The 23,046-nt window shown below is 50.0% G+C and overlaps 1 protein-coding gene across 2 annotated transcripts in view; it reads left to right on the top strand.

The window, feature by feature from the left end:
• The first annotated feature begins 2,727 nt into the window (after window positions 1–2,727).
• The window catches only part of THEMIS2 (thymocyte selection associated family member 2), a 23,629-nt gene continuing 3,310 nt past the window's right edge, over window positions 2,728–23,046 (top strand). Inside the window, exons 1-6 of one of the 2 annotated variants that reach the window (XM_041768102.1) lie at window positions 2,728–2,866; window positions 5,056–5,196; window positions 9,789–10,199; window positions 15,231–16,303; window positions 18,553–18,706; window positions 19,339–21,591. In XM_041768102.1, the coding sequence (XP_041624036.1) occupies window positions 2,773–2,866; window positions 5,056–5,196; window positions 9,789–10,199; window positions 15,231–16,303; window positions 18,553–18,706; window positions 19,339–19,394 (1,929 nt within the window). In that variant the 5' untranslated portion in view covers window positions 2,728–2,772 and the 3' untranslated portion in view covers window positions 19,395–21,591. Of the gene's footprint in view, window positions 2,867–5,055; window positions 5,197–9,788; window positions 10,200–15,230; window positions 16,304–18,552; window positions 18,707–19,338; window positions 21,592–23,046 lie in introns of those variants that run through there. The other variant, XM_041768101.1, reaches the window with a different exon arrangement.

Genomic DNA, 23,046 nt, shown 5'->3' with positions numbered 1-23,046 from the left:
CCAGTGGCATGGAGTACTCTGTGACCGGATTGTGGATGCAAAATGCTGTTCTCCAATAAAAGGAACCAGAAATGGCTGCGTGTAGGGATGGGGCAGAAAAAAGACAAGATGAGCCTAGAGTTGGGACACCTGGGTGCCTCAGCGGTTGAGCATCTGCCTTTGGCTCAGGGCGTGATCCCGGGGTCCTGCATCGGGTTCCTTGTGGGGAGCCTGCTTCTCCCTCTGCTATGTCTCTACCTCTCTCTGTGTCTCTCATGAATAAAAATAAAATAAAATCTTAAAAAAAAAAAAAGATGAGCCTGGAGCATCTTGTAGCACCGGACAGTAAGGACGTGCTCAGAGAGAACAATGAAGGCATGGCAAAAGGACCCCAAGAGCCAAGGAAGGAAGTCCTAAAGGAAGTCTCAAAGCTGGAACAATTTGAGCAAGAACAGGAATAGCATAGTATTACATTATAAGTCAAAGTATAGAGTAAATACCCATCAGTCCATACTGACATAAATAATTGAATTAATAAATAAGTAAATGGGGGAAAGAGACACATCTCTCTTACACAGGACTCCCAAATACTTTATTTGGATGTTCCTCACTCTGGAAGGTGGAGCTTAGCTTCCCCGGCGACTTGTTTCCAAAGAACAGAGTTTGGACAGTGGACAGTAGCAACTTTACGGTGAAGAAATCCAGAAACGTGGCCTTAACTAAGCGATCAAGGTTACCATCACAGTGAAAAGTCCTGTGACTAGGTCCTGTGCCCCCTTGGAGAGATGATGATAAGAGGGCGTATCCCCTTGGTAGTAGCCTTCTAGAAAACCTGCAGCCCCAGCCTAGTCATGAGGAAAACATCAGAAAAAAATCCAAGTTGGGGGACATTCTGCAAAATAGCTGACAATTTGTCCTTGAGCCTGTCAAATTTATAAGAACAAGCAAAGGTTGAGAACCAGTCACAGGACAGGAGACGTGCCAGTTAAATGCAATACAAAATCCTGGATGAGATTCTGGAACAGAAAAAGGACATCAGAAAAAAAGCAGATAAAATCCAGATAAAGTCTACAATTTAGTTAACATTAATGTAGTGATGCTGGTTTCTTAGTTTTGACAAATAAGCTCTGGTAATGTGAGGAGGTAGCATTAGGGGAATTTGAAACTATGCTGAGGGATATGGGAAATCTGCTTTTTGCAACTTTAGTGTAGATTTTAAAAAGTTTGGGACGCCTAGGTGGCTCAGTGGTTGCATGTCAGCCTTCAGCTCAGGGCATGACCCTGGGCCCTGGGACTGAGTCCCACATTGGGCTCCCTGCGTGGAGCCTGTTTCTCCCTCTGCCTATGTGTCTGCCTCTCTCTGTATCTCTCATGAATAAATAAATAAAATATTTAAAAATAAGTAAAATTTTAAAAGTGTAAAATCTGCACACAAACAGAATACAGAGTAGAAAGAAACACAACCAAGTGTTAGTAATTGTATTTGGATAGTGGGAAAGTGTCCTCTTTTTAATTTGTCAAATGTCTTTAGGGTTTATTCCTTTTATTTTTAGCTTTTATTATTTCTTTTATAAAAGATTTGTTTTTAAAGATTTTATTTATTTATTCATGAAAGACACACACAGAGAGGCAGAGACACAGGTAGAGGGAGAAGCAGGCTCCATGCAGGGAGCCGGATGTGGGACTCGATCCGGGTCTCCAGAATCATGCCCTGGGCTGAAGGCAGCACCAAACTGCTGAGCCACCCAGGGAACCCCACCTTTCTAAAAAGATTTATTTATTTACTTGAGAGACACAGAGCTGGGCTCGCCTGCAGGAGGAGGGGCTGAAGGAGGGGGAGGGAGAGACTCCCAAGAGGACTGCCCCCCCCCAAAGGGCAAAGCTGGGCAGGGAGATCAGGACCTGAGCTGAAACCAAGAGTCGGAGGCACAACCGACTGAACCACCCAGGTGCCACAAACTTATATTATTTCTTCACTTTATAGTGGTAAAAAAAGTGAAATAAAGAATTCTGCACAGTACCTAAATGATTTCATTTTGTCCTCACAACCAGCTAAGAAAAGATCCTTTGCCCTATTTTACAGATGAGGAAACTGGGGCTCAGAAGTCCGGGATTTGGGGACGCCTGGGTGGCTCAGCGGTCGGGCGTCTGCGTGCGGCTCAGGGCCTGATCCTGGAGACCCGGGATCGAGTCCCGCATCCGGCTCCCTGCGAGGAGCCTGCTTCTCCCTCCGCATGTGTCTCTGCCTCCCTCTCTCTCTGTGTCTCTCATGCATAAATAAACCTTTTTTTTTTTTTTTTAAGTCAGTGATTTGTTTAAAGTTAGATACCAACCAGCGGGCTCTCGCCTAAGATTTCTCTTCAGCCCAAGGAAGAAGTTTTAACTAGAAATGTCCCGAAGGCACGAGCGTCCCGGGAAGGGGGAGCTCCCGAGCGGCGCAGGGCCGCCAGGTCCTTTCCCGGAGACCCAGAGCTGCCCGAGGCCGCCGCGTTTCCTCCTCCCGACTCGGGGCAGGCGGGGGCGGCTGGGGCCTCCCCGTCGTCTCCATCAGCGCCCCGCCCACCGCGGGGTGCTCCAGACCACCCCGGAGGGACGTGGGGACCGGCCTTCCCGCGGTCAGAGCCTCCAGGCGCGGGGCCCGGCCGAGACCCCCGCCGGCCGGGCGGGAAGCGGGCGCCCGCGGGTTCCCACGCCTCGCGGCGGGCGGCTCCGCCCACGGGGCCCGGGGCGGGGCTGCGGGCTCGGCGCCGGGAGCGCGGCCAGTCGCTCGGCGTCGGGGGAGCGGCGAGGACCATGGAGCCGGTGTCGCTGCACAGCTTCGTCTGCACCCTGGACCTCGCCTCCCTCCCGCGGGTGCTGCGGGTCTGCTCGGGGGTGTACTTCCAGGGTGAGTGAGCGCCGGGAGCCCGCGGCCGCGCCGCCCGCTGTCGCTGGGAGCGGCGGGGGACGGACCCGGGAGGCCAGCTCGGCCGCCGCCGGTGCCACCTGGGGCCGCGCCGCGTCTCTGCGCCTCGGCCCTTGCTTCCGTGGATGCGGGAGCGCAGACTGCCCCGCGGGGCGACGACGAGCAGTGAGCTCAGACCCGCGGCGGGCGAACCGGGCCAGGCGCAGGTGGAAGCGCGCTGCGCCCCGCGGCGGCCTGGCGGTGGGGAGGCTCGTGCCAGCCCCCCCCCCCCGCCGACCTGCGCGCCTCCTCTCAGCCCTCCCAGCCCACCTGCGCCCTCAGCTCCGCTCCCCGATGCGTCAGCTCTGGAGTTGGGCCCTCCCTGCCCTCTGCTCCTGGCGCACCTGCACGGCCTGCCCACCTGGTTCCCAGGGTGCGCGCACAGCAGGGGCTGAAGGGTCAAGAAGGGAGCGACTGACAGGCGGCAGAGGGAGCAGAAGCTGCTAAGAGGGTGACGGAGGAACTGTGGCGAGGCGACAGAGTGGGGATGCTGGAGGGAAAGGGAACTTGGGGACTGGGTGGAGGGGGCGAGGCTCTTTCCTTGAAAGCGAACGAAGACAGGGATGCCCTGTGGCATCCGTTCCCTTGCTTGGCCACAGCAGCCTCCAGTGTTCCGAGATTCCAAGGGGGGGTGCAGTCCTACCAAGGGGGAGACTCAGAAGAGCCATCCAGGAGCCACCCACCACTGACTAGGGCTTGCAGGTCCACTTGGGAACGTGGAAGATGCGGGTTCAAATGCTGACCGCCCGCCCTCTGGGGGCTCCCTGCAGGCCTCTGCTGTTTGTTCTACTGCCCACATCCCCTGACCGCTGTGTGTCACAATGGCTGCTTCCTCATTTTGCCTGAACCCACGCATGGGAAGTGGCGAGGTGGGGGTGGGTGCGCAGAGGGGTGAGTAATGGGGCAGGTGGGCGGGCCCCACCCTCCGAAGCCCTAGTGTGCTGAGGTGTCCCGGCTATACAGACACACACCCTGGGCTGGAGTCCCAGTTCTGGCCCCTTTGACCTGGTAATCTGGGGACCCCACCCAGCCTCAGCCGGGAGCAGCTCATTATTTAGGAAAGGGACCCGGTCATCCCTCGGAGGGCAGTCACAGCGCAGTGTGGCGCCCCAGCGGCTAGTCCCGCCAGCCCTGGGGACCCCCCCTGAAACTGGAGACAGAGCTACAGTTTATGAGCCTGGGTGCGTTTTCCTGGGATAAAGGGGTAGGATTTTCAGCAGCTTCTCAGGGCTGTTGTGAAATGCAGTGGGTCAGGTGGCCTCAAGGCTGACCTGTGTGTGCGGTCGTGTCCCTCGTTAGCAGATAGAGCCTGTACCCCCTGTGGGAGAGATCTCTACTGAGCGCCTTCTATGCCCTGGACATTGCTTTAAACACTTGAAAATAGTTAAGTGGGGCTGCTGTGCTTGATGGTGGCACGCAGAACCCGCCTACGGGGCCCACTCTGTCAGTGGCCCTCCATTTTCTCCTATGCTCCTTTTTTAAAAAAATTAAATTAAATTAAATTTTAAAGATTTTATTTATTTATTCATGAGACACAGAGAGAGAGAGGCAGAGACACAGGCAGAGGGAGAAGCAGGCTCCATGCAGGGAGCCCGACATGGGACTCAATCCTGGGACTCCAGGATCATGCCCTGGGCTGAAGGCAGGCACTAAACCGCTGAGCCACCCGGGCTGCCCTGTGTTCCCTTTAAAGACAATTCACCTGAAGAAGAAAAGACAGTTTACACCCTATGGGGGTGTCAGGCTGTGCGTGACCTCCAGGCAGGCACCGACTGTCTCAGGGCCTGGCGGTGTAGCTGTACCTTGGGTCTTCGGGCCTAACTCACCCAGGACTTCAGCACATGCTTAGATGCGGCCTGTGCAGTTGCAGTGATGCTGACGACCAGCCCTGCCCATGAGCTCGGTCGGGGAGGCACGGGGACGTGGAGAAAGCCAGAGAAGTTATCGCAGAGGGGTAGCCAGCACTAAGAGCAGGCAAAGGCAGGGCCACGTGGTGGGGAGACAGGGAAGCCACTCCAGGCAGCAGGAGCACGTGCAAAGGTGAGGCAAAGCACAGCCTGTTGGGGAACAGGGCACGGGCCACCCGGCACTTGGTTCTTGCTGCACAAGGAAACTGGTCTATCTCTCTGCAGGCTCCATCTACGAGATCTCTGGGAACGAGTGCTGCCTCTCCACGGGGGACCTGATCAAGGTCACCCAGGTTCGCCTCCAGAAGGTGGTCTGCGAGAACCCAGGAACCGGCCAGACCATGGAAATCACCCCCGACTTCCACGGTAAGGAAGGCAGCTGTGTCTCCTCCCAAGTGGCCCCTTCAGGGCACACCGGTGGGCTCGCCCGCCCCAGCAGGCACTCCTACCCCTCTAGGTCGGCGCATGCGCTCTCACATCCATCGCTGCCCTTCTCTAAGGCCTGGGGTGTCCTCAGAGCGGTCCGACAATGCCGTTAGCCTGGGGTGGCTGCACCCTCTCCATACCATCTCTCTGATCACACCTGCCTCTCAGCTGGGGCTCTTTCCCTTGTTCCAGGTCTTTGTCCATCTGCCTGTCTCTGTGTTTGCTCATACATTCGTTCACCAAACATTTGCTGACACTTGTGTGCCAGGCCCTGTTCTAGGGGCTTGGGGAGTGGGGCTCAGGATGAACCGGGTGCAGCCCTCCCCAGCCAGGGCCTTCCAGGATGGCAGTGAGAGGGCGACAACAGTCGACACATAGTTTAGAGAGGGTTCCTGGCAGGGGGGGTAGCCTGCCTCAGGCATCTGTGCAGGCTTCCTGGAGGAGGTGGCACCTGAGCTGGAAGAATTCCCAGAGGCAGTAACTCCAGGGAGGAGCATGTGCATATCTGGTGCTCCAGAAGGGACGTAGCTCAGTTACAGCAGGAGGTGAGTAGCATGGTGGCCCATGGGCTGGGACACTGAAGTCGACAGTCTGGATGGGAATCCTGGCTCTGGCAGCTACTAGTCTTATCTTGGCCAGTTCCTGGCACCCCTCTGTGCCTCAGTTTGCTCCTCTGTCATAATCAGGCTTATGTGAGCATTGAGTTGCCATGCATGAAGTGCTTAGCACAGGGCATGGCACAGAGCAGGTGTACTCTGAGCACTCATTCTACATATGATTTACCGTGATTGCTTGAATGGGACAGGCGAGGCCTTGGGTTCCAGGTGAGAGGCAAGTGGTGGCAGGCAGATTGCAAGTAGGGCTTTGTGGGGCATTGGCACATTTTGATCTTTGCGAGCACTGTGGAGCCAGTGACCGTTTTAAATATGGAAGTGGTGTGCTTTATTTTGTGTTTTTGAGGATTTTTTCTTTTTATTCTGAAATATGTTCAAGTTACAGAAGACTTGCTAGAACTACCGTACACCCTTTATCCAGATGTACCAATTGTTTCCCATTTCACCAACACAAGGACATATATTACTATGTGTATGTCTATGTATTTTTTTCCTGAACCATTTGAGAATGAACTGCAGACATGATAACCCTTTACAACTAAATATTACTCCTTATATTTACTATTATTCCTCAGTACAAGGACATTTGTTCATAAAAGTATAGTTCAATGATCAAATTCAGGAAGTTGAGTATCGATATAATACTACTGCCTAACCTAGTTTATTCAAATGTCAACAACTGCCCTAATAATTGTCCTTTATAGCTGTTTTCCCCTTGATCCAGAAGACAATCTCAGGTCACATATTGATTTTTCTTTTTCAATAGGAATTTCCTTCTCCTTTTCACTTATTTTCCTAGAGTGTGTGTGTGCAAGGTCGGGGGAGGGTGGGAGGAGGAGAGGGAGAGAGAATCTTGAGCAGGCTCCATGCCCAGTGCAGAGCCTGACATGGGGCTTGATCTCATGACCTGAAGATCATGACCTGAGGTGAAATCAAGTCGGACTCTTTTTTTTTTTTAACCCAAGTCAGACTCTTAACCAAGTGAGCCACCCAGGTATCCACTTTTTTTTTTTTTTTTTAAGTAGGCTCCACACCCAGTGTGAAGCCCAGTGCAGGGCTTGAACTCACAATCCTACGATGAAGACCTGAGCTGAAATCAAGAGTTGGACACTTAACTGAGCCATCCAGATGCCCCCAGATCACATCTGGATTTCTTTTTTTTTTCTTTTTTTTTTATAATAAATTTATTTTTTATTGGTGTTCGATTTGCCAACATACAGAATAACACCCAGTGCTCATCCCGTCAAGTGCCCCCCTCAGTGCCCGTCACCCATTCACCCCCACCCCCCGCCCTCCTCCCCTTCCACCACCCCTAGTTCGTTTCCCAGAGTTAGGAGTCTTTATGTTCTGCCTCCCTTTCTGATATTTCCCACACATTTCTTCTCCCTTCCCTTTTTTTTTTTTTTTAAATTTTTATTTATTTATGATAGTCAAAGAGAGAGAGAAAGAGAGAGAGAGAGAGAGGCAGAGACATAGGCAGAGGGAGAAGCAGGCTCCATGCACCAGGAGCCCGACGTGGGATTTGATCCCGGGTCTTCAGGATCGCGCCCTGGGCCAAAGGCAGGAGCTAAACCGCTGCGCCACCCACGGATCCCCTCTTCTCCCTTCCCTTATATTCCCTTTCACTACTATTTATATTCCCCAAATGAATGAGAACATATAATGATTGTCCTTCTCCGATTGACTCATTTCACTCAGCATAATACCCTCCAGTTCCATCCACGTTGAAGCAAATAGTGGGTATTTGTCGTTTCTAATGGCTGAGTAATATTCCATTGTATACATAAACCACATCTTCTTTATCCGTTCATCTTTCGATGGACACTGAGGCTCCTTCCACAGTTTGGCTATTGTGGACATTGCTGCTAGAAACATCGGGGTGCAGGTGTCCCGGCGTTTCATTGCATCTGAATCTTTGGGGTAAATCCCCAGCAGTGCAATTGCTGGGTCGTAGGGCAGGTCTATTTTTAACTCTTTGAGGAACCTCCACACAGTTTTCCAGAGTGGCTGCACCATTTCATATTCCCACCAACAGTGCAAGAGGGTTCCCTTTTCTCCGCATCCTCTCCAACATTTGTGGTTTCCTGCCTTGTTAATTTTCCCCATTCTCACTGGTGTGAGGTGGTATCTCATTGTGGTTTTGATTTGTATTTCCCTGATGGCAAGTGATGCAGAGCATTTTCTCATGTGCATGTTGGCCATGTCTATGTCTTCCTCTGTGAGATTTCTCTTCATGTCTTTTGCCCATTTCATGATTGGATTGTTTGTTTCTTTGGTGTTGAGTTTAATAACGACAGCCTGAGGAAGAAAAACCTACGTTTAATTGGGGTTCCCGAGGGCGCCAAAAGGGCCAGAGGGCCAGAATATGTATTTGAACAAATCACAGCTGAAAACTTTCCTAATCTGGGAAGGGAAACAGGCATTCAGATCCAGGAAATAGAGAGATCCCCCCCTAAAATCAATAAAAACCCTTCAACACCTCGACATTTAATAGTTAAGCTTGCAAATTCCAAAGATAAAGAGAAGATCCTTAAAGCAGCAAGAGACAAGAAATCCCTGACTTTTATGGGGAGGAGTATTAGGGTAACAGCAGACCTCTCCACAGAGACCTGGCAGGCCAGAAAGGGCTGGCAGGATATATTCAGGGTCCTAAATGAGAAGAACATGCAACCAAGAATACTTTATCCAGCAAGGCTCTCATTCAAAATGGAAGGAGAGATAAAGAGCTTCCAAGACAGGCAGGAACTGAAAGAATATGTGACCTCCAAACCAGCTCTGCAAGAGATTTTAAGGGGGACTCTTAAAATTCCCCTTTAAGAAGAAGTTCAGTGGAACAATCCACAAAAACAAGGACTGAATAGATATCATGATGACACTACACTCATATCTTTCGATAGTAACTCTGAACGTGAACGGGCTTAATGACCCCATCAAAAGGCGCAGGGATGGGATCCCTGGGTGGCGCAGCGGTTTGGCGCCTGCCTTTGACCCAGGGCGCGATCCTGGAGACCCGGGATCGAGTCCCACGTCGGGCTCCCGGTGCATGGAGCCTGCTTCTCCCTCTGCCTGTGTCTCTGCCTCTCTCTCTCTCTCTGTGTGACTATCATAAATAAATAAAAATTAAAAAAAAAAAAAAAAAGGCGCAGGGTTTCAGACTGACTGGATAAAAAAGCAGGACCCATCTATTTGCTGTCCACATCTGGATTTCTTAATCTCCTTCAGGATGGCATAATTCTGTAGCCTTTGTCTTGACATCAGCTTTTTGAAGAGTCTAGACTGGTACTTTTGGAGAATGTCCTTCAGTGTGGGTGTAGTGTGATGTGGCCTTGATTAGACTTGTGTGGGGCATTTTGGGGCAGGAAAACTCTGGAAGCAATGTTATGTCTGGATGTGGGGTGTTTAGGGCCAGTACAGTGGCAGGAGAAGAGCGGATGGGGACAGGGGAAGAGGTGGGTGAAGAACAAGTCGAGCCACCAGAACTGGCAGACAGGATGAAGGGGGGTAGTCTGAGGTCATTTGGCTAGGAGCTCCTGGGTTTCTAGTTTGAGAAAGAAGGAAAATGGCGCTGCCCCAGGATGGGGTGATAGGTGTCGGATGTACGGGATTGGAGCAGTGGTGAGGAGTATGGAAGCAAAGTTGGAGGTAGGTGCGGTTCAGGATGTAGGCAAATGTCATTGTCAGTGTGTCTTTTGGGAAACACACTGCTGTTCTGTCCTTGGCAACCATCCCTCAGTGTTCTTGCCTGTCCGCGTGAGGAGGAACTTGTCCCTCAGCCCTGCAGCCTGGATGTCTAGATGCTTGGGGCCTGTCTCCAAGGAATTCTGACTGGGTTCTCTGTGGCAGACGGGACCTGGTATACGTGGCTCTGAACCCTGCAAAGGCCTGTCCTGCCTTGACACCCTCTGCTGTGCCCCACAGGCTACTTCAGCCCCCTCACTGGCCGTCAGAGCTATGGGACCCTGGAGGAGCTGCTCTCTGCTGCAACCCAGTGCTCCAAGACGCTGCCCATTTGCTTCATGTCGACCCACAGAATCACCACAGAGGCCATAGTGGTGCCTGAGGACCAGCCCCTTAAACTTGAGGCTGTGGAGACACACCATGGGACCTACCGTGCCCGCTGTGTACTAGACACTGAAACACATCCGTTCATTCTGCACCTGCCTCTGTCTCAGAAGGGGCCCTTCTGGGAGTGGAAGCCCGGTGCCCCTCGGCCCCTGCTCAAGGCCCTGCAGGACCCAGGACTGAGCAACCTCCTCTTCACCTGCCCCACCCTCCCCTGGCGTACCCTGATCTTGAGGCCCCAGTATGAGGTCCAAGCCATCATGCACAGTGAGTTGCCTGGGCAGGTTGGTGGGGTGGAGGGGGGCCCTGGGAAGCAGCACAGATGGAAGGTACCAGGTGGCTTATTCAGTACATTACAATATAACAGAATAAAGACTCCCAAATAGTGGGAAGTTCGGTATAAAAGGAGACAGGAAAATGAGGGGACTTAACTGTGAGGTCCTACATAGCAATTTTATAAAATCAGGCAAAAGTTGGGATTGTGACTTGCTAGCAACTAGGACAAAACAACAGTTACAAAGTAAAACCCTCCTGTCTGGGTGATGAGGGCACCAGGTGAATCCTTAGCTGTTTCACGGGCTATTTCTTAGGACAGGCTGGAAGCAGCATGCAGAGCAGGGCTGGTGAAACAGGCAGACCTGGCCAGGTCTGGCCACTTGGAGGCCCAGTCGGAGCAGAGGCAGAGGAACAGGTGCCCTGGGGCCTCTTCCCTGGAGGGTAGAGTTTGAGGTTCAGCTCCCTGGCAGTTACCTGGGGAGCAGCTGGTCATGGCTGCTGGTGGGCTATGGTGGGAATTCCTTATCCTGATTTTTAAGAATCTTTGAAAACTACTTTATTATGGAAAAATTCAAACAAACACAAGCACAGACTAGTATAACAAACCTCTGGACCCCATCACCTGACGTCATAATTATTAACTCATGACCTATCTATCCCGTTTCATCTCTTCCCCACCTGCCAGATTATTTCAAAACAAACCCCAGGTATCCTATCATTTCTCATACAAAGAATTCAGTGTCTCTCTTTTAAAAATAATTTTTTTTAACAGACACACAATACCATCATCACACCAAAAAGAATTAACAGTAACTCCTAATACTACTACTTGGTGTTTGAATTTCCTCTATTGTCTCATAAATTGTTTTCTTTTTTTTAAGATTTTATTTATTTATTCATGAAAGACAGAGAGAGAGAGAGAGAGGCAGAGACACAGGCAGAGGGAGAAGCAGGCTCCATGCAGGGAGCCTGACGTGGAACTTGATCCCGGGTCTCCAGGATCACACCCTGGGCCAAAGACAGGCGCTAAACCACTGAGCCACCCAGGGATCCCTCACATAAATTGTTTTACCGTTTATTCACAGCAGGATCCAGATAAGATCCACACATTGCTGTTGATTGTTAGGCTTAAATCTGTTAATCTATAGATTCACCTTTCTTATTTTTCTTATAATTAATCTGTTGAAAGGCCTAGGCCATTCGTCCTGTGGGCTCTCTCCCATTTTGGATTTTCTTGCCGGCATCCTTGTGCTGGTGCCAGCATGCCTCTGTCCCCTGTATTTCCTGTTGTGTTGGGCCCAAGGCCACCCCAGGTTTGATGACCCGCTGGGAGGCCTCATGGGACTTCACATATGGTTGTACTCACAGCCATGATTTATTATAGCAAAAGGAAGGAGAGTCCTCTTCTGGTGGAATCACACAGGACTTGGCGAATCCCTCTAAGCACTGAACTATGACAACACATGTAGGTGTTGTCTATCAAGGAAGCTCACGGACTCAGTGCCCAAGGTTTTTCTCAGGGGCTGGTCACATACTACCCTCTGCTTAGCACATACCAAAATTCCGGACTTCCAGACAGAAAGCAGGTGTTTAGCATCACCGATTGTTTTGTATAGTCTAAGGACAGGAAACCGCCCCCACCAGTTAGAAGACGGTGGGAACACGTGCTACACCATGTTCTCAGATGCCAGCCAGGGACCAAATTTGCAGGCAAGCTTTCCTCAGGCCAACTCTTTTCTGTCCATCTGTAAACAGGCACTTAGAGTTTTGACCAGACACACGAGGCAGTTCTCACTGCTGCATGAGGTGTGGGGCAGGGAGTCCCCACCTGGCTCTATGTCTGTCACCAACCTAACTTGCAGCGCCAACCTTGCCATGTGATGTAGTCAAATACAATGGATGGGCCAGCATTTGTAATGTGAGTGTCTGTTGCTGATCCTTACCTGATCCATGATATCCTTAGGAACCGAGATAGTGATTTTAATCCTATTGTCCCTCATTCGTCTATTAGGAAACTACTATAAAAAGCCCTTATGCCCCTTTGGTTAGTTTGTACAAGAAATATGGGACATTGGGCAGCCCGGGTGGCTCAGCAGTTTAGCGCCGGCTTCGGCCTGGGGCATGATCCTGGGGACCCGGTATCGAGTCCCAAGTCAGGCTTCCTGTGTGGAGCCTGCTTCTCCTTCTGCCTGCGTCTCTCTCTCATTAATAAATAAATAAAATTAAAAAAAAAAAAAGAAATATGGGACATTGTGTTTATGTATGTCGAGGTTCCAGGATACCATTCTACCTCCACTGTGGCAGACCTGGCCAGGTCCTGTTTCATGAGCAGTGCTCTGCACACTGCCTCTAGCCTGCATGGAGGGACACCCTAAGAAATGACCTATACTTTACTAGTTTAACAACTTATTTATTTATTGAGAGAGAATGTGCATAGGGGAGAGGCAGAAGGAGAGGGAGAGGATCTCACTCCATGCTGAGTGCAGAGGCCTGCTCGGGGCTTGATTTCACATCCCTGAGATCATGAGCTGAAACCATGAGTTGGACATTTAATCGACTGAGCCACCCAGACACCTGTTTACTAGCTTTTAAAATGGATTGGCTCCCTAGCATTCTTCAAGGATGATTATTTAGGTTTTTAAAAAAATCATCATTATGAACTCACAGATGAAATATTTTCAGTGTTCCAATCCACTGTTATTATTACTGATGCTCACACATCTCAGCTTTGACCTATGGGAGCCTTTTCAGTTTGGCTCCTGAATCCTTGTGACACACCTGCATGGTCTCGAATAGATTTTTCTTACTTTCTGGTGTAAGATGTTCCAGACCATTGCACATTTCCTCTCTAGGAAGTTCTCTCTTTCCCAGGGAGCCCTGGAATCCTGTGGGAAATAGTAGTAAGAGACCACAGTCTGGGGAACAAAGGCTTTTGATGGTGGGTTGGGCTTGGGGGCTGCCCTGGATAATGAGGCAGTTCAGGTAATCCATTAAGTGCTTTGAAGAAAAATGCCAGAACAGTATAATGAACTCCCCATGCCCATCTCCCAGCTTCAACCAGCTATTAGCTCACCTGGCACAGAGCAAAAATCCCAACACTGTTACCTGAGGCAAGTCACATTGAGCCTCAGTGTCCTCATCTATAAAACGAGAAGGATATTCCTTGCTCCATCTTCTGTGTGATATGGCTCAAACACAGCGGAGCCACCTCTTGAATTTATAAAACAGGTACTAATCGATGCCCAGAAAGGAAACAAGTTGCCAAGGTCATCAATCAGTGTTTTTCTTTTTTTTTTTTTAATTTTTTTTAAATTTTTATTTATTTATGATAGTCACAGAGAGATAGAGAGAGAGGCAGAGACCCAGGCAGAGGGAGAAGCAGGCTCCATGTACCGGGAGCCCGACGTGGGATTCGATCCCGGGTCTCCAGGATCGCGCCTTGGGCCAAAGGCAGGCGCCAAACCGCTGTACCACCCAGGGATCCCCTGTTTTTCTTTTTCTTAAAGATTCATGCATCTATTTTATTTATTTATTTATTTATTTATTTATTTATTTATTATTTATTTATTATTTATTTATTTATTCATGAGAGACACAGAGAGAGGCAGAGACACAGGCAGAGAGAGAAGCAGGCTCCATGCAGGAGCCTGATACGGGACTCGATCCCGTGACTCTAGGATCACGCCCTGGACCAAAGGCAGGTGCTAAACCGCTGAGCCACCCAGGGATCCCCCATGCATCTATTTTAGAGAGAGAGAGAGCAAGCGCACAAGCAGGAGGGGCAAAGGGGGAAGCAGAGAGAATCCCAAGCAGCCTCTGCTCTGAGTGCAGAGCCCATATACAGGGTTTGATTGCAAGACCCTGAGGATCATGACCTGAGCCAAAACCAAGAGTCAGACGCTAAACTGAATGTGCCACTCAGGAGCCCCAACCAGTGTTTTCCTTAATTTCTTTTTTTGCGGGAGAGCATGCATGAATGGGGAGGTGGGGCAGAGAGAAAGAGAGAGAATCTTTTTTTTTTATATTCATGAGAGACACAGAGAGAGAGGGAGACAGAGGCAGAGACGCAGGCAGAGGGAGAAGCAGGCTCCATGCAGGGAGCCCAATGTGGGACTCGATCCTGGGTCTCCAGGATCACACCCTGGGCTGCAGGAGGCGCTAAACCGCTGCACCACCGGGGCTGCCAAAAGAGAATCTGAAGCAGGCTCTATAGTCACAGTGGAACCAGACTCAGGGCTCGATCTCATGACACTGAGATCATAACCAGAGCGAAATCAAGAGTCGGACATTTAACCAACTGAGCCACCCAGGTGCCCCTCTTGATGTGGTTTTATACTTAAAATGCAGAAAACATCTGGAAAGGTAGCTTACAAAATTACGTTCAAAATTTAAAAATGTAAACAGTGGTTGAACTAATTGGATATCTGATGCTATTAATGAATTAATCATCATTATCTAGATGTGGTAACGGCATTGTGGTTTTTAACTACTCCTTTTAGAGATACAGTGAAAGATCAAGATGGCATGGTGTGATTTTTCTAATTAAAAATAATCAGTGGTGGAGGACAGACAGGGAAAGAAGATGGGCTGTGCATTAAATGTTGAAGCTGGTGACAGGGGGTTCACTATACTATTCTACTTTTATAAATCTTTAACAATTTTTTTAAAGATTTTATTTATTTATTCATGAGAGAGAGAGGCAGAGACACAGGCAGAGGGAGAAGCAGGCTCCATGCAGGAAGCCCAATGCGGACTCGATCCCAGGACTCTAGGATCACGCCGTGGGCCCTAAGACAGTTGCTAAACCACTGAGTCACTCAGGGATCCCCAAATCTTTAACAATTTCTAGAACAGCTTTTGAAAAGAGGTTAAAGAACAGAATGCTTAAGGAATCTGATACCACAGGAAAATGCTGCCAGAATAGAATAGGAACAGGTCAGGCAGCCCAGACATCATTGCCAGGGGTGGAGGGCACCCCCGGGCGGGTGTGAGGAGTGCCTCTCAGCTGATCTCTCTCCACAGTGCGCAGGACCATTGTCAAGATCCCCTCCAGCCTGGAGGTCGACGTGGAAGATGTCACCAGTTCCTCTCAACACATTCATTTCATCCAACCACTGCTGCTGAGTGAGGCCCTGGCCCGGGGAGGCCCCTTTCCTCTGTGCATGGAGATCCTGGAAATTCCGGAGGGGCCCTCCATCTTCCTCAGCCCATGGGCAGGCTCCTTGCAGAAAGGCCAGAAGCTCTGTATCCATGGCCTGGCCTCACCACCTTGGCGGGTCCTGGTTTCAACCAAGGGCCGGAAGATACCCAGACACTTCATGGTCTCTGGGGCTTATCAGGGCAAGCTGCGGCGGCGACCCAGAGAGTTCCCCACAGCCTATGATCTCCTGGGTGCTCTCCAGCCAGGCCAGCCACTCCGGGTAGTGGCCACAAAGGACTGTGAGGGCGAAGGGGTGGAGAGCCCTGGGTTCACTTCCCTGGCTGTGGGCGACAGGCTGGAGGTGTTGAGATCTGGCCAGGCCCACGGGGCTGAAGGCAGGGACATAGATGTCTTGGTGTGTCAGCGGCTGAGTGACAAGGCGGAGGAGGAGGAGGAAGAAGAGAATGAAGATGTAGAAGAAGACGACCAGATTCTGCTGCCCCTTTACTTCTCTGGTAGTTTTGTGGAAGAGATGAATGATAGTCGGCGCTATAGTCTGGAAGATCTGACTGCCCATTTTTCATTGCCCTGTGAAGTCAAGGTGGTGGCCAAGGATAGCAGCCATCCTGCTGACCCTCTGCCCTCCTTCCCAGGCCTGCGGCTGGAGGAGAAAATCATGGAACCTTTCTTGGTGGTCAGCCTCAACTCCAACCCTGAGATGTGCTTCGAGATCCCTCCCCGGTGGCTGGACCTGACTGTCGTGGAGGCCAAGGGGCAGCCAGGCCAGCCGGCTGGGCCTCTCCCTGTAGCCACGGTGGAGGAGCTGACAGATGCCTTCTACTACAGCCTTCGGAGGTTACCGGCCTTCAAGAACCAACCCCCCCCACCCAGGCCCCCCAAGAGTCAGGGTCTCAGTGGGCAGAAGAAACAAAGCAACAAGGAGAAAAGCGGCCAGGTACCAACCTACCAAAATGGGCAGGGAGGGGAAGCTGTCGGGGTCACTGCAGGTCCTGCCAGTTTTGTCCAGCATCCCATTTCTCTTTCGGTTGTGAAGAACTTACAGTTTATACACTTACACACTTTGTACCTATTATTCTTATAATCTGATGTTGGTATGATCATTCATATTTTAAGGGTGAGAAAACGAGGACTCCGAGACCCCCGAGACTTGCCCAAGTCAGTTACGAAGCGGAAGTCCTGAACCATAGCATAAGCACTCTGCCTCCAGGCTTACCTTGCTTTCCCTGCCCATCGTCCCCTCATGTAGGCCTCATCATCTGTCACCTGAACCGTGTCAGCAGCCTTTCCCACCCCTCCTCATGGCTGTCAGAACGGCCTCTCTCCCTTCCCTGGTTACTGATGGGCCTCAGCCCCATCTTCTGAACCGTCAGTGGCTCCCTGTGGTAAGGGGGTAATGCCAACCCCTCAGCATGGCATCCAGGGAGGGTCTTTTATAAACTGACTTCAATGTCACCCTCCCAGACCCATCCTCTACTACCCACTCTGGTCCATACTCAGCCATAAACTCCTAGAGCTTCTTCAGTATGCCAGGATTCTTGCCTCAGCACTTTACACATTCTGGTTCTATTGCTGGAATGTTCTTCCTCTTTTCAGTGGACAAGGCTCAGCTCAGACTTCCTCTGGCAGTGACAGCCTTCCCCCTTCTGCATTCACACTGATGTGTGTGGTATGCAGCTTGGGGGTGTGGGTAGGGGTGGGAGCAGGTGGGACGACACCTAGTTTTTGGTGTGTTGTGAGTGGTCTGTGAGGGCAGGGGCCTCGCCCACTCCCAGGTAGGCAGACAGCGCCAGTGAATGCTGAACTGATCCAAACTTTTCCCCATCACAGGGATGGGGAAAGGACCTGACATGGAAGCAGAGGGACCCAAGCTTATGGCCCAGTTCACTTGCTCCATGGCCTGGCTTCCTCTCCATTTTCTCACCAGTGCACCTGAGATAAGGTCACTAACTCACAATTCTAGTTTCTAAGCTGCTGCCTGCTGGGTGTCTACTCTGTTGCAGGCTCTTTATGTGCGTAGCCCCACAGAGCTCTCATGACCTGAGAGGTGGGCGCTGGGAGGTCTGGCACTGATGGATAGCTCTTTCTACAGTTGAGAACACAAGAGGCACAGAGAGGTCAAGTAGTTGACCTGAGAGCACACACCCAGCAAACAGCAGGCTGGGGTTTGAAGCTGGGTCTGACCACCCAGCCTGGGCACCTAACTACAGGGCTCTGCTGACAGCAGTTGATTTACATCAAAAGCACTTTGTAAAGTGTAACAGGCTTACGGTTTTGGGATTTGGAGAAACTGGTATTTTGTATTGTGAGGGTAGATGGTGGGAGGGCAAGGGGAAGTGAGAAAGACAAATCAGGGGCAGTTTCGGCCCCAGAAGGAGACTGCATCTGTGAAGGAGGGTGGAGGGCAGTCCTTTTCTGATTGAACAGACTGGACTGGGGCATCTGAAACACAGGCCTTGACAGTACCGGAGAACATAGTACAAAAAAATTGAGAGACCTCAGTTTCAGCCTTTGTTCCTGCTGGAAGTGACTTTGGGCCTGGTCCCTGCTCACTGCCCTTGATCCTGCAACTTTTCTTCCCTGGGTTTCAGTATTCCCCACTGCTGATCAGGGGCCCTATATGGTTTGCTCTCCAAAGCATAGAAAGAGCATAAGCTTTAGAGGTCACGAACATGGCTCTGGTCTGAACCTTGGCCCAGCTTGCAATCTTGTGTGAGGTATGACCTGACACTCTATCTGAGCCTGTTTCCTCGTGAGTACATTGGGAACTCAAAACAGCTACTCAAGAGGGTCCCCTGAAGATAAACGAATAGGTGTGCATATGGCAGAAGGTAGGAGTTCAACAAAAGTCCTCCTCCTTCTAGGACCCCTCTCAGCTCCGGCACTCTGTGACTGCTTTCTTCCCCTTCAGCAGCAGATGTGAAGGACACTGATTGAATCCCCTCTGGGGAAGAAACTCAGGGCACCCTGTCTCTAGCCAACTCTTTCCTCTTTCATCCTGGCCCCTCTCCTCTGCCAAAGAACATTTCAGGCACTAGAAACAAAAACACTTGGGTCCCACGGAGCCCTGCCCTGGCAAGGAAGTCAAGAGGGGAGCAGAGGAAGTGACAGTCGAAGGAAATGACATTTCATGGACTCTGGTGCCCATCTCTTGGGACCCTGACTTCTGCTTTTTCTCTCGCTTAGTCTTCTGAACTCTTAGAACTGCAGCAAGCCCCTCTACTCAAGCCCAAGATGCAGACGCTGCCACGGAATGCCAAGGACAGCTCAAATACATACAGCAAGGTCTCAGGCAACAGGAAGGACCGCAGGCACACTAAGTCCATCACAGAAGATGGAGGTGAGTCCCTGTCAGCCCCAGTTCACCCTTGTCCTCGCTTCTTCCCTCCTTACCCTGCTCCTGCTTGTACCTCTGACGGCGCTGGCCTTACCCTCAGCAAGGCCCCACCCATGAGCAGCCCACTTCTGCTGCTCTCTGCTGGACAGAGAGGCTTTTAAGGGGATGGGCCAAGGGGTGCCTGGATGGCTCAGTTGGTGAAGTGTCTGCCTTCAGCTCAGGTCATGATCCTGGGGTCCTGGGATGGAGCCCCGTGTCAGGCTCCCTGCTCAGTGGACGAGTCTGCTTTTCCCTCTTGCTCTGCCCCTCTGCTCCCTCCCTCCCCCTCTCGCAAATAAATAAAACCTTAAAAAAAAAAAAAAAAAAGGATGAGCTTAGGTTGGAGGGTCCCTACTGTCCCTCTCCCACAGGCTTCAGAGTCCTGGCAAGGAAAATGAGTTCATCCTCCAACATACTACCCTCCCCGAGGCATGCAAGGGGAATATTTACACAGTATTCAGACAGAATAATTTATAGTTTCTGGCCTAGCAAGGACCTTAGAGCATCCAGACCAACTCCTTCCCTGTCCAGTACCCTAAAAATGGAAGGATCCTGCCTAAAGCCAAAGATCATCACTGACTTGGACTCTTTTGTAGATAATGATGACCATGATTATGAAGAAATACTTGAGCAATTTCGGAACACCCTTTAAATGCTGGAGGAACCCTGCTTCTTACCTGCTGTTTCTCAGAGAATCTGAGATACCAGGCAATGTTACAAAGCCTTTACAAGACCTTTGGACATGATCTCACTGAAAGCAGACTGTGGACAGGAAATGGCTTCGTGCGGACCAATCTGAAAAGGGATGGACATACCAGCTCTCCTGAGGTTCTAGGTTCCTGCCACGGAGGGCTGGCTTGTTTGGGGCCAGCACCTTGTGCTTGACTCCCTCAGCCTCAGAGCTCTGGTATCCAAAGGAGCCAAAGAGGTTCTACTCAATCCTGAGTCCCCAACACCAGCTGTCTCACTGGTTGGTGCAGAAAGGAATCAGAGACCACCAACCTTGATGGTGGCGGCACAGTGTTGCTTGACTCTCAGTAAAAAGGGCTCAATGCTGAACATAACACACTGAGAGCCTTTTCTTATGTTTGCCACTCCCTCGCGACCCCACCCCCAAACTCTAACCCCTGAGAGAACAGGGGCTGTGTTATCTGTGCAGAATGCAGCACATAATAGTTGCATGTGACTATCCAAGATTTTTTCACTCTAAAACCATAGAATAAAAATGACATCTGGAAAAATAGGAACAGAAACCATTTAGTAAGGTCTGCCAGACCCTTTATGAGCATTATCTAAATCCTCGACTCTCTAGATAGACAATGGCCTGATTTTAAAGATCAGAAAACAAGCTTAAGTGGTCAGGTGTTTCAGGAGGCAGACTAGTCATGAGCCTGGGTTAGCATCTTTGCACCACCTCTCAGCTAGGACTATGAACAAGTTATTTTAACCTAAGCTTCAGTTCCTTCACATGTAAAATGAAATAGTTATCTACCTCACAAAATTGTTTTAAAGATCAAATGAGATAATCTTGGTACTTAGTGCAGTGCCTGGAATGAATAAACACTTAATAAGAATCTTAGTATCATTACTGTTGACCTAGATCACGTAGGTATACCTGTGTATGGACTGGTTGGAGAGCCTCATCACCTCACATAATAGATAAATCTGTGTCTATGCAGAGACTAGCTCAGTTTCTAAGGTCAGTCCAGGCCTGTTCCGTGAGGTAAGACCACAGGAATCACCCCCTGGAAGTGGAACTAAGCACTGTGGTCAGTAGAGGTCAGATGAACAAAAATGTGCCTGGAGTCTCCAGCTGTGGTGGGAGCGGAGTGTCCATCTGCAGCTCCCAGATTCTGGGGAGCACACCTGAGCCTGTCCTTCCTCTGTCTGCTAATACGCCTCTGGGCTGTTCAGACCCATGGCACTTCTAGGCCTCCTGGCTTCCAGAACTGTGCATGGATTTCTCCAGGTGACTACCAAGCAGCTAATCCAAATTGCTGGGTCAGTTCCCATGCCTTCCTCCAGGGAGACAGTCTAAACTGAATGGAAGGACTGAGGAAAATAGTATTCTGGGACAAACAATAAACAAGGAAAGTATGGAAAAAAGTTCCTCCTTGGCATGGGATCCCTAGGGCCAAGACAATATGCAAAATGCCATAATGCAATAATTTTCACTTTCAGTCTGCATTTAATTGTGGCATCAAACTGAGCAAGCTCACAAAAGGGGGGCAGAGAGGGCTACCAGCTACTACAGAAGGGGATTTCTAGTGGCCAAATGCTGCAAGAAGAAAGCAAGCCAATTTCATAGCTAGGACAACTAGGCTTAGAAGGAAAACCGTGGGCAGCCCAGGTGGCTCAGTGGTTTGACGCCTGCCTTTAGCCCGGGGTGTGATCCCTGAGACCTGGGATCGAGTCCCATGTCGGGCTCCCTGCATGGAGCCTGTTTCTTCCTCTGCCTGTGTCTCTGCCTCTCTCTCTCTCTCTGTCTTTCATGAATAAATAAAATCTTAAAAAAATAAAAGGAAAACATGTTTGAAAACCACAACTGTAAATGTTTTATCAGAGCAATTGGGGTTGGCAGGGAACAAAAGCAGACAATGCCCGTGGGGTGCTTTTGTCTTAACTCTGGAATAAGCTACTGGGTGGTGGGGAGGGTGTTATAGTGGGGCTAGGGGCTCCCCCTGAACAGTGGTCTTCAAAGTGAACACAAACTTCTGGGAATACACAAGGTGTATACTGGGAGAAAAGAATTGCTCATCCCTTCATATTTATTTTTCATCTTTCCTCATTTCTATTTTGAATAATATAGAGAACATGCTAACAGTAACAGATGTAAATAACTGCTAAATAAATGAACATAAACTGGAAATACATACTCAAAAATGGATTGAGTTCTGAATTTCCCTCAACTGTTTTATTTTTTTAATTTTTATTTTTTTAATTTTTATTTATTTATGATAGTCACACACAGAGAGAGAGAGAGACAGAGACATAGGCAGAGGGAGAAGCAGGCTCCATGCACCGGGAGCCCGACGTGGGATTCGATCCCGGGTCTCCAGGATTGCGCCCTGGGCCAAAGGCAGGCGCTAAACCGCTGCACCACCCAGGGATCCCCCTCAACTGTGTTTTAAAGCTTTTTTTCTTTAAAAAGACTTTTTTTTTTTTTTTAAAAGATTTTATTTATTTATTCATGAGAGACAGAGACATAGACAGAGGGAGAAGCAGGCTCCTCACAAGGAGCCTGATGTGGGACTCGATCCCCAGACTTAGGATCACACCCTGAGCCGAAGGCTCAACTGCTGAGCCACCCAGGCGTCCCAGAACTTTTTTAAAAAAGATTTTATTTATTTACTTATTCATGAGATAGAGAGAGAGAGAGAGAGAGAGAGAGAGAGAGAGAGAGGCAGAGGGAGAAGCAGGCTCCATGTAGGAAGCCCAACATGGGACTTGATCCCGGGACTCCAGGACCACACTCTGGGCCGAAGGCAGGCACTAAACCGCTGAGCCATCCAGGCCTCCTGGATGGATAAAAACTTTATTTTTAAAAAGTAAGTTCTATACCTGAAGTGGGGCCCAAACTTATGACCCCAAGATCAAGTCACATGCTTTACCTAGCCAGACAGATACATCAACTGCATTATTTTTTTTAAACCATTCAGGGCACCTGGGTGACTCCGTCAGTTAAGCATCCAATTCTTGATGTTGGCTCAGGTCATGATCTCGGGATCCTGGGATCTAGCCCTGTGTTGGTCTCCAAGCTCAGTGGGGAGTTGGCTTGAGGATTCCTCTCCCTCCGCTCACACACATGCACACATGCTCTCTAAAATATATAAAGAACTAACTCTTAAAACAAGGGGCGCCTGTGTGGCTCAGTTGGTTAAGCAGCTGCCTTTAGCTCAGGTCATGATGCAGGGGTCCTGGGACCAAGCCCTGCATTTGGCTCTCTGCTTAGTGGGGAGTCTGCTTCTCCCTCTGCCCCCACCCCCACTTGTGTGCTCTCTCTTGCTCTCAAATAAATAAAATCTTAAAACAAAAATCTAAAAAAAAAAAAGGGAAAAAACCCCCAAATTTATTCATATACATCAGACACTATTTCTTACTGGCCCTTTTATAGTTAAACCTGATAAATACTATTTCCCAAGGCACCTAATTTCCCATCAGTATACCTAGAGAAAGACTCTCCTGAGAACAAGCTGGAATCATTGCTTGGCTGTGATAAATGCAGGAGCCTCCTGCTCAAGCAGGGTAAAGGCTCTAGAAGGCTGGCGTTTCATTCTGCTGAGGAGGGCCTGCCTGTGCTCAGC

Source organism: Vulpes lagopus, chromosome 8 (genome assembly GCF_018345385.1).
Source record: "Vulpes lagopus strain Blue_001 chromosome 8, ASM1834538v1, whole genome shotgun sequence".
Taxonomy (NCBI): Eukaryota; Metazoa; Chordata; class Mammalia; order Carnivora; family Canidae; genus Vulpes; species Vulpes lagopus.
Note: the sequence above shows the minus strand (reverse complement) of the source record. Positions and strands in the feature narration are given on the sequence as shown.